General features: G+C 39.5%; 1 protein-coding gene across 1 annotated transcript in view; it reads right to left on the bottom strand.

Annotated features, from left to right (window-relative positions):
- CRLF1 (cytokine receptor like factor 1) overlaps positions 1–23038 on the bottom strand; it is a 110197-nt gene that overhangs the window by 63441 nt on the left and 23718 nt on the right. The window contains exon 2 of the mRNA XM_075854691.1: positions 12889–13035. Coding sequence (XP_075710806.1) covers positions 12889–13035 — 147 coding nt within the window. The remainder of the gene's footprint in view (positions 1–12888; positions 13036–23038) is intronic.

The raw sequence follows: 23038 nt of genomic DNA, 5'->3' as shown, positions 1-23038 counted from the left end.
TTGCGCGAATCACGCAGTTCGCACGGAAGTGCTTCCGTGCGGCATGAGTGGTTTTCACGCACCCATTGACTTCAATGGGTGCGTGATGCGCGAACAGCGCACAAAGAAAGGACATGTCGTGAGTTTTACGCAACGCACGTGCGCTGCACAAAATTCACGCACTGTCTGCACTGCCCCATAGACTAATATAGGTGTACGTCGCACGCTCGTGTAAATGATGCCTCAGGGCGACATGTTCCTCTTATGTCCTGCAGCCTGGCCTCATGGAATTACATTTCATCCCATGTGACCGTTGCAGCCTGTGATTGGCTGCAGCAGTCACAAGGGATGAAATGGCATTCCAGGAGGCTGGCCTGGGCAGAGAAGCATAGAAGTCTAGGTAAGTATAGGCTTTTTTTTTTGTTGAGATTTTTGCAGCGGAATCGCAGCTTGTCCGCTGCAAAAATCGCAAATCCTGCTATTTGTTGTGGGCTTTACCTCCCCATTGAATACAATGGGGAAAACCCGCAACAGAAATGCAGTGATGTCGAGGCATAAATTGACATTCTGTGGATTAAAAAACTGCACTGCAGGTCAATTCATGAACAGTTTTTCAGCATACTTTTTACGCAGCGTGTAGATAAGAATTATTGTAATCTCATCCACTCTGCTGCTACTGTATTACGCTGCGGATTCTCCGCAATTAAATCCGTTGCAGAAAATCCGCAGTGTTTATGCAACGTGTGGACATACCCTTATAGCACTTACAGTTGACCAGGGCATATCAGAAATGTCACTAACGGAATTGTGGCAAAGGCGGCATCAGATAGAGCAGCGTAGCTATATGGCATGCAGAGGTTGCAGTCACTGCTGGGCCCTGGTGCCTAAGGGCTCAATGCCACATAAAAAGACACCAGGATGGCATGTGGTAGGTAAGGTGCCTTGTTACAGATTTTGCAGCGCTTTGCTGTTGTTAGACTTTGACCACCACAAATGGTTATGGATCATGAACTGAACATTTAGCCTGGACTCACATAAAGTGTTTTGCTGCATTTTGCTTCTTTTTTGTGGCGTTTTTTAATGGCATTTTTTTAACGTGTTTTTCTATGCAAATTTAATTGTGCCCAGATGTTAAATTAAAGGGGTTGTCGGGTTTCAGCAAAAATGTTTTGTTTTTTTTTGCATAATTAAAAGTTAGACAATTTATACAATACATACTTTCTGTATTATTTCCTTACGGTTTTCACTGCTTGTTGTTATTCAGTGGGATCATTCATTGTTAACTTCCAGTGAATAAAATTATGTCCATGGTCATGTGATGGACACACAGGTGCTGGGATCGTTACAAGACACACCTCTGATACACATACTGTAATGAGTCCTGCACCTGTGTGTCCATCACATGACCAAGGACAGAATTTTATCCACTAGAAACAAACAATGAATGTTCTTACTGAATGACAGCATGCAAAGATCTTGAAAACGGTGAGCAATTAACCCCTTAATGACCAGGCCATTTTGCGCGTTAATGACCAAGGATTATTTTTTGTTTTCTAATGGTCGCATTCCAAGAGTCGTAATTTTTTTTTTATTCTGTCGACATAGCTGTATTAGGGCTTGTTTTTTGCGGGACGAGTTGTATTTTGTAATTGTACCATTTTTAGATGCTTATAATATATTGATTAACTTTTATTAACTTTATTTTAGGAGAGTATTGAAAATAAGCAGCTATTCCAGCAGTGATTTTCATGTTATAAATTTACGCCGTTTACTATGCAGCGTAAATAACATGTTAACTTTATTCTATGTGTCGACATGATTACGGGGATACCAAATATGTAAAGGTTTTATATGTTTTCCTACGTTTGCACAATAAAAACCCTTTTAGAAAAAAATTACTTGTTTTTGCATCGCCGCATTCCAAGAGGCGTAACTTTTTTACTTTTCCCTCAATGTGGCCGTATGTGGGCTTGATTTTTGCGGGCCAAGGTGTAGTTCATTAGTACTATTTTGGGGTACATGGGACTTATTTATTAACTTTTATTTTATTTTTTATGAGGGGAATGGGAGAAAAAGAATTTTACCGTTGTTTTTGCAAGGTTTTTTTATCCGGCGGTTTAATTAATGTGTTAATTTTATTGTTCGAGTTGTTACGATTGCGGGGATACCATATATGTGTATGTGTGATTTGTTTTGACACTAAATAAAACCACTTTTTGGTCAAAAAAGTGGTTTTATCTCATTTTGACTGTAATCTTTTTTTATTTATTTTTTTCTTTTCAGAAACTTTATTTAACTGCTTTAAATTTTTTTTTTTTTGGCCCACTAGGGGACTTCATCATGCGATCTGCTGATCGCTTATATACTACTTTGGTATACTTAGTATATCAAAGTATTATTGCCTGTAGGTGTAAAATTTTAAGGTAATCTATTAGGCCATGCCTCTGTTAGGCCCCCCGCTGCCATGGAAACCCGACGGCGCCCCGGGATTTCTTTGCCGATGGGATGACAGAGGGAGCTCCCTCCCTCTGTCAAACACATTAGATGCCGCTGTCGCTATTGACAGCGGCATCTAATGGATTAAACTGCCGGAATCGGAGCGCGCTTCGATTCCGGCAGTTAGGGCAGGAGCCAGGCTGTTTATAACAGCCGTGCTCCTGCCGCTGATCGTGTGGGTACACTGGCAGGTCCCATGCGATCAGAGGACGGATATATCCGTCCTTATGCGGGAACTAGCACCTGCATAGGACGGATATATCCATCCTTTATCGTAAAGGGTTTAATACAGAAAGTATATTGCAAAATTGCATAACTTATTATTATAAAAAACATACATATGCTGAAACCGAACAACCCCTTTAAAGTCTATAGTAAAATATCATATGCGTTTTGATTTGTGGAATTTTTAAGGCAATTTTGTGGGCAGTAGCGTTTTTTTATAAAAGCAGCATGCCCTGGGCATTGGATTTTTCCCATAGGCTTCTCCATAAGACTCCAAAAACGCCAGAAAAAAAGGCATGTACAAAATTACACCACATAAAAATAGCCACTAAAAACGCCTCAGAAAATACCACTAAAAACACCTTACAAAAACACATTTGAAAACTGTTATCGTTTTTAGAAGCGTTTGATTTTTGATGGCGTTTAAATTGCAAGAAATGTGTGTGCAAAGGAGACCTAAGGCCTTATTCACACGAACATGTCCGTTTTGCGTGTGTAAAAAATGCAGCATTTTTACTGCGTTGCAGTTCCGTGTGGCATCCGTGTACGTCTGCGTTTTTTACACGCGTATGTCGTCCGTATGCGTGATAAACACTGAATGTCTGAATGGCCCCATTGAATTGCATAGGTCCGTGTGACGTCCGTTGTTTTAACGCGCGTATCACGGACGTGAAATACGCTCGTGTGAATAAGGCCTAAGAATTCATTCTTTACTAACCATTCACGTTCATGGCAATATTTTTTTTCATAGTTTAATCTCTCTTATAATTAATTTACTGTTAAAATGACACTTTAACCTGATATATATTTTGATGAAGCTTTATATATTTTTTTATTTTCTTGGCTACAGTTCAGATTTTCGCAGAATTTTCTATCGACATGACGTATTCCTGAACTCTCAAGGTGAAGCAGCCCCTACAAGACTATATTTATCATAATAGAGCAAAGGTTTTTTATCTTCCTAAACGTCCATGGACAAGTTTGACCAGATTGAGATCAATGATCTACACGTGTCTGTGTGTTTCTATTTAATGAATGCAAGGCAGTCAAAGTTTAGCCAATGACTGTCACTTTTATAATTGAACTGATCACATTACCATTTACTTCCATTTAATTTAATACATGCTACACAAAGCAGAATGATAGAATGAATTATACTTCAACGGTAATAAATAGCACATTTTCAGAATTAAATAGAAACATACCATGCAGTGTACACATAAAACTGTCTGAAAAGTAACAACTTTTGGCCCTGTTTTTATACATATGCCCTTATTTAATCTTGAAATCTGATTTATTTCTGCTTGGGAACCTACATGTATAAATTTACATTAACTCTTTCATGTAAAGTAAACAATAAACGTACATACTAATGGTACAAAATGCTAACTCTCATTTAAAAGTCATTTGTTAACTGTAATGACATTTACACTCTTATTTTCTCCGGGGGACAATATTTGTTACTCTTCTTGTATCTTTAACTACAATTTAAAGCATTTAAAGCATAAAATTAGAACTTTTTTCTGCATCTAGATTTGGTGGATGCCAGAAGAACGTGTCCTGTCTGAAAGCATAGGACTAAACTGTAATGTTTAATGGATGAGAAATAATGTTCTTAGGGCACGCTCAGACGTGGCGGAATTGCTGTTGAATTCCGCTGCGGACAGTCCGCAGTGGAATTCTGCAGCAGCCGTTTCTTACATTTGTTTCTATACATTTTTAGGAAACTTAGTTCAGACGTTGCAGAAAATAACTGTGTGAAAATTAGGCTGCAGTGCAGAATTTTCTGTCCGCAGCATGCTCATTACATTGCAGAGAAGAAGCGGAATGTCACTGCGGATTTCAGCCTTTGTAATGCAAAAACTGAAAACTGTGGCAAGTCCACTGTGTTTTCTGCAACGTCTGAATTACCTGTCTAATATGCAAATGTTGGTGCAGATTCATTGCGTAATTGCCCCGAAACTGCACCAACATTTGCAGCTGAAAAATTCTGCCACGTCTGAACATGGCCTTAAGTTGTTTATCATGGTTTGGTTTGGACCCTTTTTTTTTAGTGAAGAGATTTCAAATGTTTGAGAAGTGTTTACCGGTTTCAGAATTAGGGCATGTTCAGACGTGGTGGAATTTTTCCGCTGAAAATATTGCTGAAGATTCATTGCAAATTTGCAGAAACATTTTCATATTTGACAGGTAATTCAGACGTTGCGGATATCACAGCGGACTTGCCACAGATTTCAGTTTTAGCATTGCAAAGGCTGAAATCCGCAGTGAAATTCCGCTGCTTCTCCGCAACAAAATGTGCATGCTGCGGAGTGAAAATTCTGCACCGCAGACTAAGTCACGCACTGTTATTTTCCGCAACGTCTGAACTAAGTTACATAACAATGTAAAGAAACCAATGTAAAAAACGGCTGCTGCAGCTTTCCACTGCAGACTGCCCACAGCGGAATTCAACAGCAATTCCGCCACATCTGAATGTGCCCTTACAATGCCCTTGTTCATAAAAATGTTTTGCCGAGTCTGGTGAAGAATTTGGATGGCCTGCACTGAGCCTTGACCTAAAGTACACAGAGCACCTTCCGGATTAATTTAAAAGCCAAATACGAGCCAGGTCTTATCATCCCAGAATAAGTGGCAACCTCACTCACGCTGATTTCACACATCGGATATTTGTTGCAGATTTTAGTGCAGTTTTTAATGCTATTTTTTTTAACCAAAGCCAGAAGTGGATCCAGGAGGAAAGAGAAGTATTTCTTTTAGGTTTCCTTTAAGTTTTTCCCTTATATTTCCAATTCATTTTGAAACCACTTTTGGCTTTGGCTCACAAATCTGCATCAAAATGTGAAATAAAATCTGCAACAAATATGTGATGTGTAAATCCAGCCTATACTCTATCTGAAGGCTTTCCCAGAGGTGTAGAGGAGTTATGGTACGCCATAATAATGTCTATGGATATTTTAAATGAAATGTAAAACAGATACACATGAATGTGAGATTTGGGTGTTCACATGGTATGGCTATTTTGGATTTGTTATCACCAAGTAATGACGAAACCTGTAAATTTAGATTAAGGCGGGATTCACACGACAGGGTCCCGCCCGATCAGATCTGGACAGTGACATCAGCGGCAACTCCTGAAGGGAAATCCCCATGTGTTCGGGGATTCCGCTTCAGGAGTTTCCCCTGATGTCACTGCCCAGATATGGACAGAGACATCAAGTGCTCTGTCCAGGAGCGGAATCCCCGAAAACACGGGGATTCCGCTCCTTCAAGGAGCTAAAGTGGGGCTAGCACATAGCAGATCGGGGAGATACCTCCCTGCTCTGCTATAGTGGCGTCGCTACAGTAGTAGCAGCCGCAGCAGCTGCTAGCGGTGCCATGGAAGGTGTCGCCGGGCCAGGGCGCTTTTAAAACAAGCAGGGGAAGGGAGCCAGCGCAGCGCTCCCTCCACCTGCTGTACACCCCGGCCCTGCCACACAGTGTGCAGCGTCCAGCCATTCGTCCGAATGGCAGCAACTCCTCCTCACATGCACTCTGCGCTGTGAGGAGGAGAAGATAGAGCGCAAGCGACGGAAAACCCGGCCATCACTCGGGACACATTCCGGTGATGGCCGTGTATTACCCGGCCCCATAGACTTCTATGGGAGCCGGGCGGCCGGGTACCCGGCTGAAAATAGAGCATGTCCTATTTTTTGACGGCCGGTTTTCCCGGCCGTCAAAAAATCGGTCGTGTGAATAGCCCCATTAGGGGTCTATTATTCCTAATGCAGCCGAGTGCCGGCCAATTTATGAACGGCCGGCACCCGGCCGGGAAACCCTGTCGTGTGAATGAGGCCTAAAACAAACAAAGATGAAATAAAAGTGATGTTTACAATTCGGTTTCATTTGTTTTTTTCCTCACATCTCTTTGAATATAAAGCTGAAGAGATACAGTTTTTGTGCACGAATACCTTTTATGCCAGAGCAAACTTCATGTCTATTAACAGTATTGCAATGTATATGCTACTACCCACGTTTTGATTGGCTTTTACTTATTTGTGACCACCGTAGGCATCTGCAGGCTCTCTGTTTCTCTATATAATATAATATTAAAACTTGTTGTTCACTTACATGTTTTTATACGTTAAAAACAAAATTCAATACAAACGTGTTGAAATAAAAAAAAGTGATGGGCATTGTTTTACTATGTTAAGTCAGTAGGATAGGTCTAGATAGACCGATAGATAGATAGATAGATAGATAGATAGATAGATAGATAAAAATACATTTTCCATGCATACATTCATTTGCACTGTTTAAGCATTATATCCACTATTTAAGCATTATATCCACTTGCGTAACTAGTATATGCAACAGTTGATCAATAATTTATTTTTATTACATACTATATACATTGAATCAACATGATTTTATATGAGTTTCATAAGACAACACAGAATTCTCAAACATGCTCGGCCGCTGTAAGAACAACCGCCATAAATCACTTAGAGATCTGCCTTTATTTTACATAGATAGTCGAAGGCGTCAGGGTTTTACGGTTATTTTATGGTCTATCCGGAATCAAACACTCCGCAGAATAAATGAAAATTCAATTCTGACATGTATTTTATTGTTTGCAGTGGCGTCATTTCCGTTTTGCTCCTACATAAAGACGCTTTCGCATTTCCGCGTGCTGTAACTGCACTTATTGTGGCTTTTGAACTGATGTGTTTCACGTGTGTTTTCATGTGTTAAACATTTCCATCTACTAATTTCTGACTAAGTGTAAGAGTGATGACAAAGGATAGCGAGTTTATATACTACTGCTGACAGGGAGAGGTGGGGGTAGAAAGTCATCGGCATATAAATATGAAGAGAGAATGCAGGACACAGAAAACTCATTCTGCAGTCATCAGCATCGCTTCTGTTATGACACAATGTAAAGAATGACATATGGTATAGATAGTATACCCGACAGAAGCATAGATTCGCTGCCGGATGCCATCCTTATCTTATCTTGGTCTATTGGAGTTGTTAGAGCATCATTTTAGTTCTAATGCTCATGAAATTCACTTGTAGGTTGACTATTCTTAACATTGACCATTATATTATTAAGATCCCCCACTGACTTTAGTGAAAATTGACTATCACAATAGGAATAAGAAAGGCACAGATACAAGTTCTGATCCACTAGTTTTCCTCTTGACTAAATGATACATGAGTGGAAACTGCCCATACAAATTAGAATAATGCCATATGAAGAGGACCTCAATTCAAATTGTAATGTCTATAAGATGATTAAAGGCTTGAATTGATAGTACCAGTACATCGACACACAGAAACCCTACTGGTCTCAAGAGCAGACCAGTAGGCACTCCCTATGCCAACAAATGGCACATCCGTGAGGGACTATAAAACCTCAGTAATATAGCATACATTGAGGCAAGACTCTATTTTGTCCCATAAATCTGTATACCTCTGTATAAAATCGGAGGCACATGGAGGTATAGTTTGGGCGCATCACAGGATCTGGGTGCAGTATCAGAGATCTGTACAACGCAGATCTGAAATACAGACGTATATTAGTGCTACATAGCAACAGTGCTACACGGCAAATTATTCGACTGGTGACTACATTGCAATGGTCCAGAAAAACTGCACACGTATGAAAATGCAACCATCATTGCAGGAAATTCTGTCTTTGCAGCAGTATAAAAAAAACTTTAGATACTAAAACTTTTGATACTATGATTATGACACTTGTGGTTAAGGTTCACATGTTATTTTGTAAATTATTTGACTTTCATTAAAACACGTACTAATGAAAAAAGTCAAACCAAACTTCTGAACCAAGTTAATAAACACTCACCAAATTTTTTCTGTAAAGTTAGTAAAGGTTTATTTTTTATGTATGTATATATATATATATATTTTACATGTGAACTTCTTGAGATATGTTCATACATTTTCAAAGTAGGATAATAGTCATTCGGTCAATAATGTCAAAAAGATGGTACATGACGTTAGAATTATTGTGAAATCCTAAAAAAAAAATGTAATTCATTCCTATATATATATATATATATATATATACACATAGTATGGGCTAACTGTAAACAGATTTCATGTAGCACATTTTACGTCATAGTGAATCTTTGTAATGGTTGAATCGATCTCGTTTTTCTGACATGAAAGCGCTGTATGGATGTCTTTTCTTTTCTTTTTGCCTAACATACTGTAGTAATTTGAAGTTGATTAGAGTGGCTTGAATGTGCTCATGCTAAGTATAATTAAACAGGGCACCCAGAGACTGAAATGAGTACAACCATCTGAACCACTGCACAAAGAAAAATAAAACATTTTCAACATCGGTGATAAATTGTGGGGAAATCTTGCAGGAATTTTTGCAATAGTCACTAGGTCACTTGCAACTATTGTCTCTATAGGGAATTTTTGATGTTGTATCGCAAATACAATTTTACTATACTTTTATGTCACCCATGTAGCACCAGAATTACCTCTGAGGCAAGTGATTGGCTGCAACAGCACATGATAGATGAACGGTACGTGCCCGCTACTGGAGCAACGGGGACCAGAGCTGCTGTGCTGGATCAGGGGACATTTCAAGGGTGAGTGTCGGATAGTTTATTATTTTATACCATTACCTGCCCTAGGAAACATTTTAAAAAGTCCCAGATAACCCATTTGAATTACTCAATATCTTTGGCAGCCAGTTAAAGCCATTTAGGTAAAGCATACATTTAGGTATTTCTCTGTTCACTGTAATTGGGTGAGTGGTATACTAAAATCTATGCTTATTTCTAACAGCAATTATTGTATGACTAGTTTTTTGACTGTTTTAGTTGTTTCACAAATGCATAAATAAAGTAAAATCTCATATTAAACAATCGATGTGAGCATTGAAAAAAAAATGCTTCGGAATCAAGTAGGAGATTTCTTTTATGTGGATTCCATATGATCAATATTGAATGTCCACAGCTACATACAGAAGTCACATGTATCAGTTTCACCATGTCTTTTTTTAATAGGGACTTATCCCTATTTTACAATGGGAGAGATTTACGTACCAAAACTAGTGCAAGGGAAAAGTGGAGCAGTTGCCCACAACAAGATTCAAGTTCTCATTTTTTCAGTGGCCCCTTGGAGTATGATAGCAGTAACCTAATTGGTTTCTATGGGCAAAGGTTCCCTACTCTCAAAATTATCAATAATCAGAATCATTCTCTGCAAAAAAAAATAATATTATTAAGAAACAATGTTGTGTTTTCTTATCACACTGATATACCAAAGGACAATCATAGAAAGTATAAAAAGCCATATATATATATATATGCAGAACAAAGGACGATGCGGCACTAGAAAATGCCAAAAAATAGTGTGGGCTTTTATTCACCCATGGTACATGAAAAATTTATACATATGACTAGTTATCAACTTAATTGCATGGAATATATTGCTAACAGTCGGAGAGATGAGGGGGTCAGATGTGTGAATTTATGTTCACCCTTCACTCTGGCACACAAGAGCCACGTCATGAACTGCTTTAGCAGGGAAGGGGTTACATTTGTACCAAGTAGAGTGGAACAAATTTAAGCCAGATACTAACCAAGAACTTCTGTGTACAAAGGACTCCAAGGTTGATTTGAGCAATATAAACACTAGACAGACTTCCATGTGTACAGCACAGTTCTGCTTCTCTGTGGTAGTGTAAAATGTGAACAAGTTCAATGTAAGAGTGGAAGTATAATAGAGACATCAAGCTTCAAAGGATTAAATCTCAGATATTTCCCATTTCTGATTTACATGCAGCCTTCAGCATACTTCAAACAGTCTCACTATTCACAAGCAGTAGTTCTTTGTGATGCAGATGAAGCCCACAGGTAAAGGGACTTGGTTTTATAAATGTATTAGAATAGAGATAAGGTGTTCATACATAATAACTGTTAACAATACCATCCGAAAAGGCAATAGTTAATTATTATCATTCTGGGTGCAGCTATCTTGCTAAAATGGGAATTCATTTTTACATGAAAAATTATTTTCAGTTCTTTAACATTCAGTTCGGGGACAAATTGTCCCATGCCTGGAAGTAGCACTGAAAGGGCACATTCAGACGTGGCGGAATTGCTGTTGAATTCCGCTGCTGTCAGTCCGCAGTAGAATTCTGCAGCAGCCGTTCTTTACATTTTTAGGAAACTTAGTTCAGACGTTGCGGAAAATAACTGTGCAGAATTTAGGCTGCAGTGCAGAATTTTCCCTCCGCAGCATGCACTTTCCATTGCGGAGAAGAAGCAGAATTTCACTGCAGATTTCAGCCTTTGCAATGCTAAAACTGAAATCTGTGGCAAGTCCGCTGTGTTTTCTGCAACGTCTGAATTACCTGTCAAATATGCAAATGTTGGTGCAGATTCGTTGCGTAATTGCCCCAAATCTGCATCAACATTTGCAGCGGAAAAATTCTGCCACGTGTGAACGTGCCCTTATAAGCCAATGCCAGAATTGGATCCAGGAGGAGAGAGACGTTTAGGGCAAAGCCACACGTGGCGGAATTGCTCTTGAATTCCGCTGCGGACACTCCGCAGCGTTAATCCGCAGCGGAGCCGTTTCTCCATTGACTTCCACTTCTATTTAGTAGGGTTCATTTAGACGAGGCTGAAAATTCCGCGGCGGAGCATAGGCTGCGGTGCGGAATTTGGTGTCTGCAGCATGCAATGGATGTTGCGGAGTTGTGGCGGACTGGTTGCGGACTCATGGCGGAATTTCTCCATTGACTTCAATGGAGATTCTAATTTCCGCAATGAAGTCCGCAGCTGTCATGCACATGTTATGTGTGCTGCGGATGCGTCTTGCTTTTTTGACATGACATTTCTTCATTCTGGCTGGACCTATGTATTTCTAGGTCTACAGCCAGACTGAGGAAGTCAATGGGGCTCCCGTAATTACGGGAGCGTTGCTAGGAGACGTCAGTAAATAGTCACTGTCCAGGGTGCTGAAAGAGTTAAGCGATCGGCAGTAACTCTTTCAGCACCCTGGACAGTGACTACCGATCACAATATACAGCAACCTGTAAAAAAATAGGAGTTCATACTTACCGAGAACTCCCTGCTTCTGTCTCCAGTCCGGCTTCCCAGGATGACGTTTCAGTCTAAGTGACGGCTGCAGCCAATCACAGGCTGCAGCGGTCACATGGACTGCCGCGTCATCCAGGGAGGTCGGGCTGGATGCCGAAAGAGGGACGCGTCACCAAGACAACGGCCGGTAAGTATGAAATTCGTTTACTTTCACTAGGGAAAGTGCTGGCCCTTCTCTCTAACCTGCACTGATAGAGAGAAGGGAAGCTCTTTTACCGCAGTCCGCAGCAGCTAGTCCGCATCAATTTACTGCACATTTTGGGCAGATCCGCCGCAGAATCTGCAACGCAGATTCTGTGCGGCATTGATGCGGACAGTTGCGGAGGAAATCCGCCACGCGTGGGCATGCCCTTAGGTTCTTCCTTTATATTTCCCATTTCATTAGAAACCACTTCTGGCTTTGCCTCAAAAATCTGCAACAAATTGCGATGTATGAACATAGTCTAAGGCACGCCGCTGATTTGTTGTATATTTTTAATGCAGATTTTTACCTTGTGCGATGCAATGTCTGAGATCTGTGTCATATCCACAACAATATCCGCGACAAATCCACAGTGTGTGAACAGTTAAACGTGTGAACGTGTCAAACAGTTAAAGATTTAAAGGGGTTCTCCAAGTGTACGCCAACGATAAGATAATTACATGGAGTCCCGCTCCTGGGATCCCCAGCTGTACTCTAGGGAGAAACTCAGTGGGTGTTCATGTCCTCTGCAGCGCCATTTTATTTTATTGCTTTTTGAGGTTGTTGTTGTTAATTACTACAGTAGCCACATGGGACGGAAAGTATGAATTTTCACAGATCTTGAGTTAACACTGCAGTAACTAGTGAATTGTAGGTTTTTATATTTGATTTTTAGTAGAAAACAATTCTGTGAATTTTTCTTTAAAGGGGTTCTCTGCTTACAATCGCTTTTTGTTGCAAAGTTTGCCTAACAATAAACTGATCAGCAGATGTCCTCATCTGGCAGCAAGTGTTTTATTCCCCAGCACCGCAAACACTGGAAAAGTGAAGCATTAATCATATTTTATTGAAATCAATGAGTGGTCTATGACATACCGTGTCCTCCAGAGCAAGAGATGCCTTTTGTAGACATTCGTAGCCATTCTCCACTCCAGTCCTAAAGAGGACTGAATTCACTAAGGGTACAGTTACACGTGGCTTACATGCTTTGTATTTCCACAACGTAAACTTTACAATGTATGGCTATAGGAAAAAATATTCTGCAATGCAAAAACTAGAGTTGCAGAACATTTTCTAAACATAGATATACATTGTAGTTATTAATGGTGCAGAAATACAGAGCAAGTAGGCCACATGTGACTGCACCCATAGGGGACGTTCAAACGTGGTAGAAATTTTCCACAGCAGGTTTTGCCGCAAATTCACAGAGAATACGCAACGGATCTTTTATATTTGAGGGTTCATCCAGAGGTGGCAGATTTTGCAGCAGACTTGCTGTAGATTTCAGACTTTGTATTGCAAAGGCTGAAAGCCGCAGTGATAATCCGTTGCTTCTCCTCAACAGACTGAGCATGCTGCGCGGAAATTCTGCACCGTAAGCTATTTTCTGCACAGTTGTTTTCCGCAACGTCTGCACTAACTGACCTAAAAAGCTGTAGAAACCAAAGGAAAAAATGTCTGCTGTGGATTTCCACTGTGGCATGTCCGTGACATTAGGCCATGTTCAGACGTGGCGAAATATTTCCGCTGCAAATGTTGGTGCAGATTTGGGGCAATTACGCAACGAATCTGCACCAACATTTGCATATTTGACAGGTAATTCAGACGTTGCAGATATCACAGCGGACTTGCCACAGATTTCAGTTTATGCATTGCAAAGGCTGAAATCCGCAGTGAAATTCCGCTTCTTCTCGGCAATGTAATGAGCATGCTGCGGAGGGAAAATTCTGCACCGCAGCCTAAATTCCGCACAGTTATTTTCTGCGACGTCTTAACTAAGTTTCCTAAAAATGTATAGAAGCCAATGTAAGGGCATGGCCACACGTAGCGGATTTGCTCTGGAATTCCGCTGCGGACACTCCGCAGCGGAAATCCGCAGCGGACCCGTTTCTCCATTGCCTTCCACAGCTTTGTGGTTGGGTTCGTTTGCACGTTGCGGACAATTCCGCTGCGGAGCATAGGCTGCGGTGCGGAATTTGGTGTCTGCAGCATACAATGGTTGTTGCGGACGTGTGGCGTTCTGGTTGCGGACTCATTGCGGAATTTCTCCATTGACTTCAATGAAGATTCAAAATTCCGCAATGAAGTCCGCAGATGTAATGTAGATGTTATGTGTGCTGCGGAGTGTATTGGTTTTTTAACATGACATTTCTTCATTCTGACTAGACCTATGTGTATTTTTAGGTCTACAGCCAGACTGAGGAAGTCAATGGGGCTCCCGTTATTACGGGTGACTACGTGTGTGCACCCATATTTACGGGTGACTACGTGTGTGCACCCATAATTACGGGTGACTATGTGTGTGCATCCGTAATTACGGGAGCGTTGCTAGGCGACGTGAGTAAATAGTCACTGTCCAGGGTGCTGAAAGAGTTAAGCGATCGGCAGTAACTGTTTCTGCACCCTGGACAGTGACTACCGATCACAATATACATCAACCTGTAAAAAAAATAGAAGTTCATACTTATCGAGAACTCCCTGCTTTTTCCTCCAGTCCGGTTTCCCAGGATGACGTTTCAGTCTAAGTGACGGCTGCAGCCAATCACAGGCTGCAGCGGTCACATGGACTGCTGTGTCATCCAGGGAGGTCGGGCTGGATGCCGAAAGAGGGACGCGTCACCAAGACAACAGCCGGTAAGTATGAAATTCTTTTACTTTCACTAGGGAAGTACTTTCACCTCAATACGCAGCGGCTAGTCCGCATCAATTTAATTCCCATTTTGGGCAGATCCGCAACAGAATCTGCAACGCAGATTCTGTGCGGCATTGATGCGGACAATTGCGGAAGAAATCCGCTACGTGTGGCCATGCCCTAGAAAACGTCTGCTGCAGAATTCCACTGCGGACTGTCCGCAGCGGAATTCAACAGCAATTCCGCCATGTCTGAATGTGCCCCTAGAGTGCACTTGAGCGTGGGTTTTCTAAACCAGACAGCCCATTAAATGTTTTTTCTATTTTGTTTTCCCTTTTTTTTCTTTGCTCCCTAAAGTGGCTTTACAGGTTGAGCTTCACTTTTAACTGATTAATATACATGACAAACAAATATAAATTATGTGGCTGTTGCTGTATAAAAGGGGTTGTCTCAAAGGCCGTGGGTCCGGCTCAAGTTTCCCCCAGGAACTGATGGGGAAATGTTGTAACGAATAGCAGCCACTAAGATGAATGGCCATCCATGTAGTACAAGGACAGCTTGAGTCTGATAGAGTTGGATTTATTTGTTCAGACGTGGTGGAATTTGTCAGCTGCAAATGTTGGTGCAGATTCGGCGGAATTACGCAAGAATCTGCACCAACATTTGCATATTTGACAGGTAATTCAGACGTTACGGATATCACAGCGGACTTGCCACAGATTTCAGATTTTGCATTGCAAAGGCTGAAATCCGCAGTGAAATTCCGCTTCTTCTCCGCAATGTAATGAGCATGCTGCGGAGGGAAAATTCCGCACTGCAGCCCAATTTCTGCACAGTTAGGCTTGGTTCACACGAGCACATTAACGTCCGTAATGGACGGACGTATTTCGGCCGGAAGTCCCGGACTGAACTCAGTGCAGGGAGCCGGGCTCCTAGCATCATAGTTATGTACGACGCTAGGAGTCCCTGCCTCTCCGTGGAACTACTGTCCCGTACTGAAAACATGATTACAGTACGGGACAGTTGTCCTGCAGAGAGGCAGGGACTCCTAGCATCGTACATAAGTATGATGCTAGGAGCCCGGCTCCCTGCACTGAGTTCGGTCCGGGACTTCCGGCCGAAATACGTCCGTCCATTACGGACGTTAATGTGCTTGTGTGAACCCAGCCTTATTTTCTGCAACGTCTGAACTAAGTTTCCTAAAAATGTATAGAAAGAAATGTAAAAAAACGGCTGCTGCAATTCCACCACGTCTGAATATGCCCTTAGGCCATGTTCAGACGTGGCAGAATTTTTCTGCTGAAAATGTTGCTGCAGATTCTTTGTGAATTTGCAGCAACATTTTCATATTTTTGTCAGGTAATTCAGACGTTGCAGATATCACAGCGGACTTGCCACAGATTTCAGCCTTTGCAATGCAAAAGCTGAAATCTGCAGTGAAATTCCGCTGCTTCTCCGCAACATAATGAGCATGCTGTGGAGGGGAAATTCTGCACTGCAGACTAAATTCCGCACAGTTATTTTCCACAACGTCTGAACAAAGTTTCCTAAAAATGTATAGAAAGAAATGTGAAAACCGGCTGCTGCAGAATTCCACTTCGGACTGTCCGCAGCGTAATTCAACAGCAATTCCGCCACGTCTGAATGTGCCCTAAGGCTGGGTTCACACGTGGCGGAATTTCACTTAAATTCCGCTGCGGACACTCCGCAGCGTTAATCCGCAGCGGAGCCGTTTCTGCATTGACTTCCACTTCTATTTAGAAGTGTTCATTTAGACGATGCGTAACATTCCGCTGCGGAGCATAGGCTGCGGAGCGGAATTTGGTGTCCGCAGCATGCTCTGTCTGTTGCGGAGCAGTGGCGGACTCATGGCGGAATTTCTCCATTGACTTCAATGGAGATTCTAAGTTCCGCAATGAAGTCCGCAGCTGTCATGCACATGTTATGTGTGCTGCGGATGCGTCTTGCTTTTTTGCCATGACATTTCTTAATTCTGGCTGGACCTATGTATTTCTAGGTCTACAGCCAGACTGAGGAAGTCAATGGGGCTCCCGTAATGACGGGAGCGTTGCTAGGAGACGTCTGTAAATAGTCACTGTCCAGGGTGCTGAAAGAGTTAAGCGATCGGCAGTAACTGTTTCTGCACCCGGGACAGTGACTACCGATCCCAATATACAGCAACCTGTAAAAATATATAAGTTCATACTTACCGAGAACTCCCTGCTTCTGTCTCCAGTCCGGCATCCCAGGATGACGTTTCAGTCTAAGTGACGGCTGCAGCCAATCACAGGCCAAGCACAGGCTGCAGCGGTCACATGGACTGGCGCGTCATCCAGGGAGGTCGGGCTGGATGCCGAAAGAGGGACGCGTCACCAAGACAACGGCCGGTAAGTATGAAATTCGTTTACTTTCACTAGGGAAAGTGCTGTCCCTTCTCTCTATCCTGCACTGAATAGGGAGAAGGGAAGCACTTTTCCCGCAGTCCGCAGCAGCTAGTCCGCATCAATTTTCTGCACATTTTGTGCAGATCCACAGCCGTAATCCGCAACCCGGATTAGGTGCGGCATTGATGCGGACAGTTGCGGAGGAAATCCGCCACGTGTGGTCATGCCCTTATAGAGAGTTTCTCTCTCTCGCTCTCTTTTGTCTGTGGCAAAAAAAACAACAGGGGTAGTAGCTGATACTATTTAGGAAAAAAATATATTTATATTAAAATAGACCTGCATTCATGGGAACAGCAAAGTATGAATGTGTTCCTATTCTCTACGGAACAGTTATTCCATTATAATAAAAGACTGCACTTTTTTTATTTTATTTTATTTTTTAAATTTCTCTTAAAAAGGACAATAATATTTCTAGAACCACACCAGGCCCATATTTTACAGCATGGGGTGAAATCATTACAAAACAAACATGAGCAGGGTAGCACTCTTTTAAAAGGATCAAATGTATGTTGTGCATCTGGAACCCTGTTGAAATCTGCCTGTAAGTGATACAAATAGTCACAAATCAACACAAGATCTACTTGTTGTTTTTTTTTACTACATGAATTATGTTGCGACATTCTAAAATATTGCTCAGCATAGATAAAAGACTGGATCCCAGGCAAGCTTCTTATTTACCTATTATTTTCCTGTAGCTTTTGGGCTGACATTTTTTATATGTTTCTTTCTTTTTATTAACATGCTGCTTGCAGCTTTTAATCATTTTTGACTTTTCACTTAAAATTACATACTGGATCACACTAGAGTCGAGGTAACACCTTGGACATTTGTTTATATAACATCAAAAGGGTAGAGTGTGCACACATAGTACATTTTACTGTCCGCCATAAAAAAATGTAATAGTAATTAAATATAAAAAAAAAATTTTTTTTACGGATTGGAAATGTTGGAAATGTTATATATATATTTAAATTAAAGGAATGTTTGTCATTTCTTATATGTCTTGTTTTTTTCTCTTTAGTCTATCTTTATAGGTAAAAAAGATACTGTTAACAAAATTGCGTTATTAATATATTGAGATATATATATATATATATATATCAACAGTAATAATAACATGAAAATGTAAAAGAATTCAATAATCTGCCAGATTACGATTTGGGGTTTTTTTTTGGTGCAAAACTATACTTTTACGTCTAAAATATATTTTAAACTAGCATTATTCTAAAATACCATGTTTTATTCCAGTTCATTAAATGCCATTTATTCAAATCAAAATTTCTATTTTTCTTGTTATATTTCTTTAAAATCTGTCATTTTAGTTTGAATTTAAAATACATTCTATTTTTGCGTCATGCATTACCTAGATTCATTTAACTAAATCATCTCTCCCTTTTAATATATATTTACTGTATTCATACAAGAACTTTACTCACCACATATTTAGGTTAAATATCAGTGTACTCAATTTGCAATACAATATAACTATAAAACGAAAAATAATATATTAGATTAAAAAAATGAATTTTCAATGTTTTTGGAAACACAGCATTCTTAATAACATACGTGACAATTATTTCCATGCATACAATATTTGTGTGCAAATATTACTGCATGTGCTGACATTAATAGTTTACATTTGTAAAATGTATTCTACCAGCATCTCTCGTTCTAACAATTATTATAACAACTTGGATATCTCCCATTTCAATATACTGGGAATTAAATTAGTGTGAGGACATTTACAGATAATTAGGAAATTAAGTAGAAAGTTAATGACCTTGAGCTTAAAGTCATTCGGTGATCCAAATTAAGTGCATCATTTTGAGTTTCACACTTGAAGACAAATTTCAGTTTTAAATATTCGGGCCCATTAGACCAAGAACATAAAGTTTAACTTTTTTTTTAACAGAAATAGTCATTTGTTTTAGTGTAACAGTGGCTGAGGAGGTGGAAGTGTTAGTTTATATTGCCATGTACATAAATGTGGCTCTGGTGATGAGCTGCATGAATTGATCTCTACCAAATAGCAAGACTTACTAAAGGAATAAGTTATATTATTAAAAACTAACTTTAAGAGCCCAGTACTATGGGCCTTCATTTATTAAAGTAGACTTTTTCTCTAACAATTTTAGCAATCTAATGGAAACTATTAAATATTTAAATTCAGTTATATATGTTAGAAGTTTAATGATATTTTTAGAAGGTAATAAGACAAACACATATGTGCTACATACGATGTGAATATATACATAACCATATGTGGGTACTGGACTTTTTGTTACAGACCTCTTTCACGTCCTCTAAGGTGACACACTTGTAGGGACAGATTTTTTATTTATACTACAGCCTTGAGAAAAATTGGGTGACCCATGAGTGGTTATGAGGCCCATCCATAGAATGTTTATCCGAGATAAAAAGAAATACACCAAGACTTTTGTTCCTGACCATAAACTAATTTATATGAAGCCACATGAGTACAGTAGATTAATTATATACTGTGTCTTGTTTCTAAGAAGCGAGTAGAAGATAGTTTGGCAAACACAGAGAAAAAGTGTATTGCACCATATATTAAACCAGTCTAGTTTTTCACAACCATTATCATATCTATTCATGTATAATTTTTATTAATGGCGATCAATATATGAGTTTATGGTAAAAGCTTGTTCAAATAGTTTAAAATTTTCCCATAAATATTTTTTCTTAATTTCCAGAATTATTAGTGATTTATTGGAGAACATTGTATCATTTACAATAAAATAAATATATATACGTATGGCTTGTGCCAACATTTAGATGTATGTTTTAGTATTGTTTGCATTGAAACTTACAAAATCAAATGCAAAAACTCTGTGATTCTGTATTGCAGATTTATAGATCATAATACTGGATTAGCCAAATGGGACACTTACATTAGTTGATTTCTTTGTACTTTCAAAAATAAGATACAAATAGTAAGGTTGCAAGAACGCATTCACAGCTCCTTCCCTTTATATGTCGCCTTGACTGGGCCTTCAAACCTTCAAATACTAAATTTATACATAGAAGAGCTAAAGCATTCCCCAAGTGAAAATTTGACGCAATACATAACGGGTCATTGTAATGTAGATTCAAATTGTACTAATGTGCCCCACCATTAAATATCACTTCTCTTCTCCCTTCCTGACAGCATTGACGGAGTTAATAACAGCCACATGTCTAAATGCCATGGACGTGTTAAACAAGACTACTTTGAATGGGACATTGCTAAAGCAAAACAAACATATTTCCTAATAAGACAGAAGGATAAAGTAATGTTATTTTATTTAATGAGCAAGAACAGATTGCTTCACCATGTGGATCTGTTTATGAGATTACAGTATATAGAATGGAAAAGCTAATGATCAACTAATTTATTCTTAAGTGCCAGGAAATAAGGAAACACGGGTTTCAAGTATGATGGTGCAATGACTTCTGTACTTTATAGTGGGGCAGGATCTCCTAGCCTACACATCTGTCATTAATATGATATATTATAGCCATCACACCTACAAGGAGAAAAGAAGGAGCTGGAAGGAAGCATTTCAGAGGGCAGAAGGATCATTGGAATAATCTTATACTGGCAGATGCCGCAGAACATGTAAAGAACATATTTAGCACACATTGATATTCAGAGATATGCATTTACAAGCTTCTCAGATGGACTTTATACATGTGTTTATCGGAAACAGAACTATAGAAAAAAAAAGGTTTTATATAATACTCTTATAGAGCATAAAACAGATTTTTTTTTTTTGTATGGATTGGAAAATTAAAGTTCAAAGTTGACCAACCACCTTTTTCGGGTTATCTATAATCATCATCACCTGATCTTAGAACCACTGAGTGAACTAAAAATGCCTGTTCTGTTTAGATTCTGTGAAACCACGGGGTACACAGTCAGAAGTTCTATGGTACGGGGACAAATAGGGCATACAACTACCAGACAGTTTTCCCCAGTAATAATCTGCCACCTGACAAGTGCTGTATGTTTAAAGGCTATATACACTTTTTGAATGGATTTTTTTTCCCATTAAAATCAATATGTTTTGTGTTTTTAACCACTTTTCTAATTGACTTTGATTTTTTTAAAAAAAGGTCTTCTTACGATACAGCTTCTATATATCCGGTTTACATAGAAGCTGTATTGTTCTCTCTTAGGTGATTCCTTCACTTCAGCTGAACTGTTGGCTTGGCTGAGAGTGAATCCTGTGTGTCTCTGACAGACAGGAGCCACCTAATATCGATCACATCTAATTTATGTGGATGCTGTTTGTCAGAGACACACAGGACCCGTTCTCAGCCGAGCCGTCAGTTCAGTTGAACTGACAGAATCAGCTGAGAGAGAACGATACATCTTCTACGTATATATAGAAGTTGTATCGTAAAAAATTATTTAAAAAAATGTAATCAAAGTCAATTTCGAAAAGTGGTTAAAAACACCTAAAACAAAAAATCCTTTCAAAATAGCCTTTTAAGAGGTTGAAATAATATGAATTGCAATCTGCAGTACAACAAATCTGAAAGTAAGCCACACTAGTAACAATTACATCGTTTAAAAGGTTGAAAAATTACATACGTCCATCTAGTTCAACCTATTTTCCTGCAATGTTGATCCAGAGGAAAACAAAACCCCCATGTGGCAGAACCCAATTTTCCTCATCTTGGAGAATAATTTCCTTCTGGACTCACACTAGTCTGGATGGACCAGTATCAATGAGGATGAATAGGCATACGAGTAAGCATTTTGTACAAATTAACCAACATATTAATTGATATAACATTATTGTGCCCATTTTTTACTCAACTACTAAATTAGTACTGGCAAGTGGTATGTGAAACTCTTTGTGGCAAACAAATATAAAAGTACAGTAATAGTACAGCAGTAATATTACAGTATAACACATGAGTTTTAAGATTAGGATTAATTGGGGTCCAAGACTAGATAAACATTAAATTTACCGGCTCCGATTTTGAGCCTTAATATTCATTCGAATTGGATCGGACTAATATTTTATTAACATCTTGCTTTATTCTTCCTCCCTTCTGTTCTTAAAATGACCACACATAACCTTACTATATATTCTCAATGCTCATATGATAGGTTTTTCAATTTATACTAGATACATATTTATATATAAGAATATCAGAAGGGGTGCAAGTTATTCAAGCATAGTTTATGGAATTAGTCAATACAGTAAGCAACCCTGCTGAGACTTATGGCCCGAGACTAGTCTGTGGGTGATCAAGATTTGAATAGAATTTGTCAAAAGGACATTTCCACTGAGAATCACATTAGAGAATCACTAGGACGGTCTTAATTTCCTGGAAAGACAACCATAAATATTTACATATCGTTTAGTGCTCAATCACAGGACTATTTGCATGCAGCTAGATTCAATTACATCATCTCACCTATCTCACTCCGATTTAAGATGGATTGGGAAATGTAGAAGAAATGAATGGGGATCCCCTCTCAATTAGCTGGAGTAGAGCGTAGCTAGACAGAGCAGCTCTCCTTCTGTTAGACCCAGGACATCCGTGTGTTCAATAGACCCCCCATTCTAACTTCATGCAATGTCAGAAGATATCAAGGATTAAATTGTAGCATAATAGGTTAAAGTATTTAATTTACAATCCAGATGAGAAAGCGTACCCTTAAGAGGTTTGAAGCCATGTGCGCCAGTTGGCTGGACAAATCAGGACATGCTCCCCTAACGTGGTCAGGGATGGGATTTTTAGTGGACTTAGCTCATAATGTAAGATGATGTAATATATTGATCGGTGTGAATTGTTATGGATGTCGTTTTAACTATATATTGCTCTATACTAGATTACTTATAGGCGGACTATATCGGTTCTTGATAAATCTACTTTTTTTTAATGTACTTCTCTTAACAAATTCTGTGAGACCTATGTTGTATGCATCTCT

Source organism: Rhinoderma darwinii, chromosome 1, assembly GCF_050947455.1.
Source record: "Rhinoderma darwinii isolate aRhiDar2 chromosome 1, aRhiDar2.hap1, whole genome shotgun sequence".
In the NCBI taxonomy this organism is placed as follows: Eukaryota; Metazoa; Chordata; class Amphibia; order Anura; family Rhinodermatidae; genus Rhinoderma; species Rhinoderma darwinii.
The sequence above is the reverse complement of the archived record's forward strand: the minus strand, read 5'-3'. Positions and strand labels throughout refer to the sequence as shown.